The sequence below is a fragment of the Pholcus phalangioides genome, unplaced genomic scaffold (assembly GCF_987345545.1).
Source record: "Pholcus phalangioides strain wild (caught in Gottingen) unplaced genomic scaffold, Ppha-v1.0 ptg000002l_1, whole genome shotgun sequence".
Taxonomy (NCBI): Eukaryota; Metazoa; Arthropoda; class Arachnida; order Araneae; family Pholcidae; genus Pholcus; species Pholcus phalangioides.
The window spans coordinates 5,858,048-5,870,589 of NW_028301595.1; the positions used below are offsets into that span (position 1 = coordinate 5,858,048).

Consider the following 12,542-nt stretch of genomic DNA (forward strand, 5'->3'; position numbering starts at 1 on the left):
TGGTTATTAATTTCCTGATTTCGAAACTACTTTTGATTATACTATTGCTTGTTTTCTTAGAAACTCCTCTCGAATGATACTTATCAGGAGATAAGCTGATGCTTCCAAGGATATGAAAAACTATTGTTCATAGTGGCGTGGTCGGCTGAAGTTGGTTTTCTGTGGTTTCCAACTTCAAGGTGCAAATGCGAGCTAATCTCCCCTTTAAAAAGTCTCGCCACAGAGAGCAACAGACCTACAAACAGTACAAATGTAATTCAATCATAACACACTTATGATTGTGGCACTTATCCAAAATGTTCTGTACAGAACATGATTTATAAGATATCACTAATCGATTTTTTTAAAAATCGTATTAATTCACTAACTTTTGATAAAAATTTTAATAGAATTGATTGAGTCGATTAACTCACCTAAGATTTTTAACTGCGATTAACCAATCTGATTAATAGGACCAGCTGTAAAAAAAAGTGAAATTCATCAGTTGCCGAATCCTGTGCAGATCAGCAAAAGACCCGAAGGAGATGCTCAGAGTGACGTCCCTCTGTGGTGTCGTATTGATCTTGTGTGCTACAACTAAGAATTTCATGCCTTTTTTTGCTAGAAATTTGCATACGACTAATTACAATACAATGACAGTAATGTTCTGTTCTGAAGAAGTGGCACTTCTCCCAGGCAGAGCAAAATGACATCAGAAATGAAAACCTGTGTTTGCTGAAAATGTTTCCAAATTTCACTTTTCTGACATTCCCAGTAGATTGCGACTATGTTTTCCTTTGTAGATATTGTTCATCTTGATGGGTACTATCACCACTCCAATTTTTTCTAAACAGTTTACAAACAAACTGTATTTGCAACTCAATTAAAATTCAAGCCCATACATTTCTTAATATGTGAATTTTTTTGTTAGAAAGATCTTATTTTTATTCCATAAGATGGCACTTATCATTATGCTATGACCTCACACGAAATTTGATCTGCAGCATTTGAGATTTTGTTTAATTTTATCAGCATGCGAAGCTCTAGTTGTTGTAAATTTAAAATTCTTTACATGATATTATTGAATAATTTGTGATTGACATTTCACAAACCGCATTGCAAATTACGTTTTATATTTTTTGTTGCAGGATAGATCACAGCAGGTGACCTATCCTGCAACAATGATTCTATCTATCTGGTTTGATATATAAGTTACCCACAATCCCAATCTTATATAAATACTTCAAGAATTTACCATTTGAAGCCAATCCAACATGCAGCCTTTAACATAAAAATTTTGACTTTACTGTGTCCATCTTTTGTTAAAAGTACGCAGGAGCAATGTTTATGAGAAGCATGTGCAATGATAAGTGGCAAGTCATTATCAGTTTAATTCTTTAAAAAAAGAAAGAAACAGGCATTTGACAATTTTGTTGACATTATAGTGAAAACGCCTTAATTTTGCAACTCATTATGAATGCATACTTTATGTATCTTAAACAAGCCATTTGAAAATCACCTGCACATTAGTTGTAATAGAGATTTTCATTATAGATCCATACTCGTTATACCAGACCCTTAATGCATGCTTCATGAAATTTAATCACACTATCATACACTATCTACCAATAAGTATTTGGACACCTATGACGATATCTGCAGTCCTGAGATACGTCACGCCCTCGCTGGTATATATATCGTGTAGGAAACAACATCGCATTAGTCGCATGCAAGATGCCGCGCAGTTTCGGAGCTCTCTGATTTCGAGAAAGGTATAATTATCGGGTATCACAAAAATGACCGATCCTTAAGGGACATATCTAGCGAGCTGAAGTACCCAAAATCGACAGTGGCCTATGTAATTAAGAAGTGGAAGGTGAGCTGTGATTGTCAGAATTTGCCCCGAGTCTGCAGACCAACGAAACTGGGAGATAGAGACCGACGGGTGCTGTCCAGAGAAATTCGGAAGAACCGCACCCAACCGATGGCCCTCATCCGCGAGGAGTTTCAACAGGCATCCGGGAGTATTGTTTCAATGAATACCATCCGTAAGGGAGTACATCTGATTGGTTTTCATGGTCATGCTGCTGTCCTTAAGCCTTTGATCACAAAGTCCAAGATTGGACTTTAACCGCGTTGCTCGGTTAATGTGGTGCAAAGCACATCGAAATTGGACCGTAGATCAGTGGAAACGGGTTCTTTGGAGCGACGAATCAAGGTTCACCCTCTACCGTTCGGATGGCAGGGTCTGGGTCTGGCGTCTGCCTGGAGAACGTCTCCTGCCAGAATGTATTGTGCCAACAGTCAAGTTCGGCGGAGGTGGCATTATGGTCTGGGGGGGGGGGGGTGTTTCTCCTGGTATGGACCCTTGGTCCCCATTCATGGTAAGCTCAACGCCGATGCCTACTGCACTATTTTGGATGACAATGTGCTTCCTACGTTGTGGCAGTTTTACGGGGTGGACCCCTGTTACTTCCAGGACGACAATGCCAGCTGTCATACTGAGAGGTTAACCAAGGCTTGGTATGGTGCCAATGGGGTTCATCGAATGGACTGGCCTGCCCAGACCTGAACCCTATCGAGAACCTCTGGGACGAGTTGGATCGCCGAATTAAGGGGTGCCCTACCCGTCCAAAATCGGTGAAGGAACTGACATGTCTTCTCGAAGCCGAGTGGAAGAAAATACCACTAGCCGTCACACAAGAACTTGTGGAAAGTATGCCCCGGAGGGTTCACGCTGTAATTGCCTCTCGTGGAGGCTCTACCAACTATTGATTTTGAATAAAGTTAGTTTTTCTTTTCTATCACAGGTGTCCAAATACTTATTGGTAGATAGTGTATATGCTTTTTGGTTCCTCTTAATCCTTTAAGCAGTTTTTAAAATTTCCCTGATCCGCATTATAACTGCCATAGTGGAAATTACTAAGCCTTCTAGAAATTGTCACCTATTTTCAAGGTTATTTTTTTCCAATCTCGTGTAGTGATGAATGTTTTCTCCCCGCCCCAGACATCAATAATAATAATAATAATAAAAACAAGGAAGATAAATACTCTATAAATACATCCCTTTTCTACCATTTATTCTGTATGCATGTTTCTATACAACTGTGTAAAGATGGGGGAAACACTGTCTGTCTCCTGTTATTTAACTTTGAATAAAGCTGCTCACTGGTATTTGATTGACAGGACAATGGGAAAGGGAAAACATGTTATTAGGCAAAGTTCTCTCTACAAAGAGAGCTTCTAGCTGGACTTGAAATTGCCAAAATGAGAGGGATTTAAAATGACAAGATATCTCAGGATTGCAGCTGTAAGGTGTAATAAATACATTTGAATGCATGATCCCACAATTGGACACAGCTCAACCACGTGCGCTGTACTATTACATAGACCCTAGTTTTGAATTTTTTGCCACTTAAACAACCAAAATGAAAAAAATAGATAATATAGTTTGTTACATTTCTTTCCTCATTTCTCTTCTGCTAAACTAATAATAAGCTAAAATAGGGAGCTAGCTTCTGACACTGCAGGTCTGGGTTCAAATCCCAGTTCGGGCATGGAAAATTCCCTGGACAGATCATAAGGATCTCTTGGGAATATGTGGTGATCACATTGCTTAATTAATTTAAAAAGAAAATTAAACACAACAAACTTTTTTTTTAGAATATTAAAAACCTGGACTAAATCCCTGCTTACCAAAAGGAAAGAACATGATGGAGAACACTTTGAACTCGTTCGTAAGTCTACCCTCCAGGCAGAGAGCCAGTACATTGCAAATATATCGGAAGCTATTAAGGATCTCGTCATCTGAAGTGGCTATTAGTAAGGAATACAGGCACGCCAGAACATTCAGAGAAACGATATACATTGCCTACAAAACAATGGAAGAGATTCCATGCATATGAAATAACGCAAAAAGAATAAAAATGACAAAAATATAATAAATAAACATAGCATAAAAGAAGAATTTTTTAAAATCTAGTTTCATTACGCATTCATCAAATGGCAAACTGAATCAGGATTTCAGATAAGAATTATTGAACCAAATGTTAGGGAGCAATAGCTACTCTTGGTATCGAAAAAATATAATTTTTCAATGAAATGATTTAAATACGAATTCGAGATATGTTTAAATTCTAAGCATGGTCCAATTACAGATTGATAAGAATTTACTTCTTGTGAGAGAGACGTAAATAAAGAACATTCTTGGATAGACAAATGTCTTGCCACTACGGTGGTCGAGTGGTCATAGTGAAGGACTCGCACCGCGAGGACCCGGGTTCGAGTCCCACTGTCGCCATAGTGGTGGTCGGCTGGAAGTTGGTTTTCTTGGTTCCCAACTTTAAGACGTGAATGCGAGTCGATCTCCCTGTTAAAGAGTCTGAGAGAGAAACAGCACAAATGCAATTCATTCATACCACATCACTCACTTCCCTTTTGAAATATAGATGGCAGCACTGAAAAATCAAACACAACAGCACATATGCACTCAGACTGTTAGGTACACACACAGTTACACCTCTGGCACAACTCACTAGGTAGGAAATCACCCATAAATGGTGATAGACCATAGTTGTGCTCGGATTGAAAGAAAAAAAAAAGACAAATGTCTTGAGCCTGTTGCTCGCAAATATCTGAAAGAAGGATCGAAAGATTATTTTTCGAAATACTATTACTGTAATGTCATCTTGTTGAAGAAAAAAAGGCTGTTAGGTAAAGAACAACATCAACAACACGTTGTTGATGAGAGAAATGATTTTTGTTTTGAAAAAATTTTGATCATAGGAAACATCGGGAAGCATTTTTCGTTTCTCAAGCATATGAAAATGATATGTGATATAATAAGAATGTAAACATGATGGTGGAGGGATGGTTTAATTCCCCTCCTGCACTTTTTACCAAACTGCTATATAAATAAGGTATATAAAAATTGCTTTCACAGGGCTGGGTTTTGGTTTTCTTTTGATGCAAAGACTAGTTTTGTCAAACTGAGCAAAAACAAATGACCAACTAAAAATAAGAGAAAATTTGTTCTCGTCATGTCAGGAAAATAAAAGTATGTACAATATAAAAAAAACTATATGTCAGAGAGAGAAAGAAATATAAAAACAATCACGTAGAATGAAACTATAATTTGTCATAAAAATATGCCAGATGCATTGCAATGGTCAGATAAAATGTCACGTAGATTTCAGCAGAAAGCCGTCGTAAAAGTATGATGATGAAAACAACAAAAAACATGAAGGATGGTGAATGGACTTTGGCAATGGAGGGTGGGGGAGCAGAATGGCTTTTACTTCTGTGATGAAACAACAGGAAAAATTACATAGATATGATGTATATGATTCTGCAGTATATAAACGTTCCACCATATACCAAACACACGTGGGACCAATTCCTTTTGTGGCATATGATCAATAATACATTAACTGATTCAGGAAGTAAACACATAGGACAGACCTCTTTTGCATGGTAGTTATTCCGCTCCTCTTTCAATAAAAATTGGACAATTTCCAAAGTTGACGCAAAATCCTCTCGATCTGTGAAGTTCTCTGCAGTGGTGATGGAGGAAAACAACTTCAGAAGATAGCATTCTTCGTCTTCGACATAACTTTTCCAGATTGTAACACCTTCTTGTGCAACACTCTCAATGCGAAGGATTTTAGTTACTAGTCCTGAAATATACGATCACATTATAACAATGCAAGAACTCAGCAAAGGTTATTAACAATGCAAGAACTCAGCAAAGGTTATTAACAATGCAAGAACTCAGCAAAGGTTATTAACAATGCAAGAACTCAGCAAAGGTTATTAACAATGCAAGAACTCAGCAAAGGTTATTAACAATGCAAGAACTCAGCAAAGGTTATTAACAATGCAAGAACTTAGCAAAGGTAAAACATTCAAATATGGAATTTAAAATAATCTCTGTAAGTAGAATTCTAAATGTGCATTGTGGCAAATCATTGCTTCCAAAAGAACAGCACATATACAAGTAATAAAAGAGTTACTAAAATTTGTTTTTGAAGTTCTGGGAAAGGAAAATCAATCTATAATCTTTTACATAAATAAGTATCAACTGTATTCCATTTTTTATTCACAATACAAGATTCTTTATTAGATTACTCATTAAATGATTGGCGAGAACACGAGCCGATCTCCTATTTAAAAGTCCCCCCCCCCCCCTACAGAGAGAAATAAGGTCTACAGCATTAGGTATTTAAAAAACAGGAGCAAAATAACCTGTGCAGTTACTTTTCATTAACACATAACAAGTATTACTCAGAAACAAACTCAAATGTTAAACCACAGAACACAAAAACTGCATTCCAACATGAATAAGTACCCCGTGTATATTAGCAAGATTGGGGTTTGAATGGTGGATGTATGGTGATTATAACTATTAATAATTTTTATGGTGCTTGGCAACTTTTCCCTTTCACAGTGGTAAAAAAGAAAAAAAAAATTCACTCTCTTCATTGATGAATTTTCGCAGTTTCATTTCCCTTTTCCATTATTCTTTGTGATTTTTCCTAACAGCTGAGTGGAAGATACTGGCTTTCTCCTTTCCCATGTAAACAGGGCCATTGACGTTTCCCTCCAATAAATGTAAGCAGCATGGTCTTTTTTATGTGAATATGTCTTCAATATTAGGTATCATGCTACCTGCAAACTGCAAAACTTGAGCTAATGCTCAAGTTCTGCAGTTTGCAAGTAGCATGATACCTCATAAAAACTGATCACACACATTTTTATTGCTTATATCTCGGTAAGTACACAAGGTAAATAAAATTGAATGGTATTCACGGTAGGGTCATACTCAGCCAAACCCAAACATACCCATTCACATGGGTGAATCCGCAAAGTTGGGCACCAGACCTGTTCTACTATGAGGATGGAAGAATGATTCCCTATTGTTGCACAGCAATACCTCAAAGTTATGCAATATGTAAGACCAGTGACAACCACTTGCTTAAGTCGGCGTACTGTTTCACCATAGAAATACATATAAATATCAGTAAATTGGGATCGAAAGTTTGGAAGACCTTTTTTTTCTTACCATGGCAGTGATGCTATGGCGCTCTTCTATGACGTCATAAAATCTAACTTACATTGGACTACAATCATGTCTAGTAAAAAAAAGACTATTTAGTTAAAAAAATTTGTGCAATCAAAAGTCACGTGCCGAGTGCTGTTTTAGCAATGTTTAAATAACACCTTCGCCCATCGAAAGAAATGAGATTACTGTGTTTAGAGGAAGGAAAACAACTTTCAGCCATGAGTTGAAATTAATCAAAAATTGCAGAAAAGGTGCATTGTCACATAAGTGATATAAATTATTTTTTACACTAATATTGGACTTCAGGTTTGAAATTGCCACCTTCTTTGTAAAAAATGTTGGATACCAAATAAAAAACTTGGGATTACATTTCTAAATCTCACGAAAGTTTTCATCTTTATATATCTGTAGCTTCTCAAATATCAATGTAGTTTCATTACATATATAATGCTCTACTTCGGTACATTTTTCCAACCTGTGGCCCGAGGACCTCTGGGGGTCCACAAATACTTTGTAAGGGGTTCCCTGGATCATTTTTATTTACTACTATTGCAATAAATGATACATTTTGACTATGAAATTGTAATTTATTCAAATTTTATGATATGCGCATCATACAAAAACCATACATTTCAAATTTTATGGGAGAGTCATGATGAAATTGATTTCTGATGATACCAGGGCTCTGTGATATCGAAAAGGTTGGGAAACACTGTTATAATTGAATAAAACATTTTTTTTACTTGATTATCACTCGGTAATCTCCACTATCTCAGCAGTAATCCAGTGATTATGCTTGAATTTCAGAAATGTGAATTTTACACAGAAAATTGCATAAATGCGGAATTGTGCAACTCTGGGGTAGCGTAAGTTGAGGTATTACTGTATCCTGTCAAGATAAATTGGTATCAAATTGGTGTGAAGATGTTTTGAGGTTTGGGGTTTCAGGCTCCAACCTGTACCTTAGCAAAGAGCAAAGTTTTTTCACATCTAGCCTAGTAGATGATACAACTCACCTGAATATATTTTTTTAAACTAAAATCTAATGCATTTTCTATTGTTTTTCAATAAATCAAGTGTTTATCAATCTGGGGTAGTATCGTTAAACACACTTCAGATCATCGAGACTTTATTGTATATCAATATCATATGCACGATTATATATATAAAGAGAAATGTAACATACCCCAGTTTTCATGAGACTTATCCTGTTGTATACTTGACATTGCATCACAGATGAAATCATTTACATCCACTAAAACCTGTAGACCCTATGAAAAAGAAAAGAATTCTCTTAAATACACATTTCATGGCAACACATAAATAGTTAGCAATTCAATAAAATGTATTAAAACTTATTTTGATCAGCAAATTAATCATCAGATTTAAAAATACTTAAAAATAGGAAAAAAAAAAAAAAGGCTTGTCTCCCCATATTTTTATTTGAATAGCTAAATTGCGCCGAGGAAAAATGCAGCTGCTCTGAAGTGGACAGAATGCAAATAGATGTAATTACAATAAATCATCCTTGCCAGAAATTCTGGATATGTAATGTTGAAGCTATGAATTTGAACTTTTTAAAAGGTCTCAATGATTGTATCTGGATGATTTCTTAGGATGAATGATGGGAAAAATCAAGGGAAATTTGCAAATAATAACGGTTGTTTTTCAGAAAAGGGGGAATACTCAACAGTACAACAGCTATGAGCTACAGTTTCCTTTAAAATGGTACAAAAAAAAAAAACATAGGGCAGGGGTTCTCAAACTATGTGCTGCAGAGTGGCCGCAGTCCAGACGATGGTTTTTTGAAGTGGTTCTTTGTTAAACTTTGGGGTGCAACGAATAAACCTCGGTTAGAGAAAGGGGTGTCGCGAATGAAAAAAAATTTTGATAACTCCTGATATAGGGGGTGCAATATTGATACTTAAAAATGTATCACTTTCCCAAAAAAATAGGGAAAAATATATTTTTTTTTTCTAATGATATAAAGGCTATCATAGGATATTTGAAAACAAATGACAGACATCAGAAAAAAAATTTTCGTGCCAGTCATGCAGACTTTATTACCGCAAGTTCTGATTATCTGAGGTACTTTTTATGAATTGATTTTAGCTATTAGGTGCAGCGTAAAACAACACATAAAACACTTTGTGATGCAACAAACTGGTTCCCTGAATGTTGCAGAGTGCAACGAGAGCTCTACAGGCTGTTGAAGGTACAAACTTTATTACCGCAAGTAAGACTTTATTACCTCAAGTTCTGATTATCCGAGGTACTTTTTATGAATTGATTTTAGCTATTAGGTGCAGCATAAAACAACACATAAAACACTTTGTGATGCAACAAACTGGTTCCCTGAATGTTGCAGAGTACAACGAGAGCTTTACAGGCTGTTGAAGGTACAAACTTGGATCCGTGTTGGGGTTGTAGAAGCTTCAGTATGTACATACTGAATTATATAACGACACACATAATACAAGAAATATTCAAAATTTGACATTAACACTAGAAAGACAGAGTCTGTGTGACCCTGTGTGCTCTTTCTGCTTAGAAAGAGAGAAAACCTCAGCAAATTTTCAAAACTTCTAACCAAAAACCTCTAAATATGTTTTAAAATATAAAAATGTGCAAAAATTGTCTGGAAAAAGCTATGAGGATTACTCAGACCCCTCCTGTCTTTCTAGGTAGAGTCCCGACCTGTATTTCTAGTGATAACATCTGTGCATTTGCAAACAGCACTTCAATGCTTGTTGAGACTTACCTTGAATAACAAAAAAATTTTTTTAATTAATTCATAACATGAGGAAGATCAATTTAATGAATAGGAACAATAAAATTTACTGAATTTCAATGCAGCCTAGTATGAGGGATATGGTGTATATAAAAAGCTATATTTTATGAATTCATTGAAAAAAAGTCAACAGACATACTAACCTCCAGTTCTGGATGATCTGATATGACATCACTGAGAACCTCGGATTCTCTTCTACAAACAATCCGCTTCAAGCATTGCAAGGCATAGTACCTTGAATCTTTGTACTGACCATACTTCAGAGAGATATATGATGCCAATCTCGCAAAACCTGCAGAGGTTTTTCGGAACAGAATCCTGGAAGCTGATACTGGATCATTTTCCACAAGGTGGCTATAAAAGAAAATATAGAATGAATTTCAACGAGATGATGACTAATGATATGAACTTAAAAAATCATAAAGAGAGAAGTAAAATTAACTTCCTAAAGAAATTGCAAAATAAATATTTCTGTACTTATAAATGATAAAACACATGGTGGCGTGTATTGCATCTCATGATTTCAATTGGCAACCTTGCCAGAACGCATCACCATCCACACTATGGCCTACGGGATTCATGTAGGCTAATTGACTTCCATTAAATAACTTGATTTTAATTTTGCATGCATAAAGTTTATTATTTATTCACTTAATTTGTAATGCTAATTATACTTTTAATAGAAAATGTTACAGACTGCATTAACTTATTAACTTAAGTTATTAATAATTAGAAAATTAGAAGTGTTGATTATGATGCATCTAAGAGACAATAATATGTGACCTATAAAATGAACCAAAATTGAAGAAATATGCAGTCAAAATCCTATATAATGATACCCTTTGTAGCAATAATCCCCAATACAAAGACTGTTACTCTCTGGTACTGATGCACATTTCAAAGTGTTAATATATTCCATCCATAACAATAACTCCTTCATAACTATATTTTCTCTGGTTACTTGAGTATCATTATATAGATGGTTCGCTGTATATGCAGCTATAAAAATTATTTTATATATATATATATATATATATATATAAATGTGTTTATATATATATACGGGGAATTATCCACCTCTGACTTGGATGGCTTCTCGATTGACAACAAACCACCGGGCAAATTAAAATGTTTGTTAATAAATGCCAGGAGCTTGGGTAACAAGAAAGATTTTTTAGAAACTATGATAGTTGTGGAGGGCTTGGATCTTATAGCCATTATAGAATCTTGGGCAAACGATGGGGATGAATCTTTCTTACACATCTCCGGATACGATACTTTTTTGAGAAATAGATCTGATAGGAAAGGGGGTGGAGTGTTGATATACGTGAAATCATGTTTGAAGGCTAGAGAGTGTAACGTGCAGAGAAGTGATATTGAAACCATATGGGTTGAACTTGAGAACAAAAGACGTCATAAGCTTATTGTTGGGGTTTGTTACAATCCACCGAATAGGGATCAAAACTACATCGCCAAAATGCATGATGAAATTTCCTACATGTGTAAGCGAAAGAGGGTTCTCATACTAGGGGATTTCAATTACCCGGGTATTGATTGGGAGAACCTTTCATCTGGAAATCAGTATGAAAGAGACTTTCTTAAGTTGGTGCTCGAAAATTTTTTGTATCAGCATGTATCAGAAGCCACTAGGGGTACTGCTATTTTGGATTTAGTTCTTACTAGTTCTGAGGATCTAGTTGAACATGTTTCGGTGGGGGAAGAGTTTTCTTCCAGTGATCATCGTATCGTCAGATTTCACTTTTGTAACTTTTCCTCGGGTAAGGTTGATAACAAAAGACTGGTTCCTTGTTTTCGGAGAACTAACTTTGAGGTTTTGCGAAGAAGGTTAGCGGAAGTTTTCAAAGACCGGTTGGAATCAGTAGGGGTGGTAAGTCAATGGGAAGAATTTAGTACGAAGCTGTCCTCTGTTTTGCACGACGTCATACCCTTTGTTCGAAAAAAGCGTGTTTGTACATCACACCCTCTATGGTTCACGGATAGCGTGCGGAACCTTTATCTTGAAAAGAAAAGAGCATTCAGGGAGTATAAAAGTGGACGAGGTGACCTATCATTGTTTACTGATAAAAGAAGACTGTTGAAGAAAGCGATAAGGGATAGTAAAAAGCAAGTTGAATCTAGGTTGGCAGATAACATTGGCTCTGACCCAAAATCATTTTTTCGATACGTCAATAATGGATGTAAGGGGACAGTTGGCCCCCTCTCGATAGGAGGCTCAAAAGTAGAGAGCAATGTAGGCATGTGTAGTGCTTTCAATGACTTTTTCGCGTCGGTTTTTAATGGAGATAATGATATTCGATATACGGGTGCTGCATGGGGTCATAAAACGCTCAACGATATTCAAGTGGAAGACGTGGAGGTCCTAAATCTTCTAAGAAATGTATGTGCAAGCAAAGCACCAGGACCAGATGATATCTATCCCAGGGTTCTCAGGGAAGGTGCTAATGAATTGTTGGGGCCAGTCGCACAGATATACAGGAGTAGTGTTGCTGAGGGTATCGTCCCGAGAGATTGGAAACTGGCTAACATTGTTCCGATATTTAAGAAGGGTAGTAGAGAAGTGGTGTCTAATTATCGTCCAGTGAGTTTGACAAGCTCCCTCTCGAAAATTTTGGAAATTATCATCAAAAGGCAGTTTGTGAAGTGGATAGACGAGAATAATGTATTGTCGGATAATCAGCATGGGTTCAGGAA

At 36.3% G+C, this 12,542-nt stretch overlaps 1 protein-coding gene across 1 annotated transcript in view; it reads right to left on the reverse strand.

The window, feature by feature from the left end:
- The window catches only part of LOC149089134 (gem-associated protein 5-like), a 79,820-nt gene that overhangs the window by 7,916 nt on the left and 59,362 nt on the right, over positions 1-12,542 (reverse strand). The window contains exons 21-24 of the mRNA XM_089240105.1: positions 9,974-10,184; positions 8,226-8,310; positions 5,440-5,654; positions 3,676-3,850 (exon numbers count right to left, since the gene is read on the reverse strand). Coding sequence (XP_089096231.1) covers positions 3,676-3,850; positions 5,440-5,654; positions 8,226-8,310; positions 9,974-10,184 — 686 coding nt within the window. The remainder of the gene's footprint in view (positions 1-3,675; positions 3,851-5,439; positions 5,655-8,225; positions 8,311-9,973; positions 10,185-12,542) is intronic.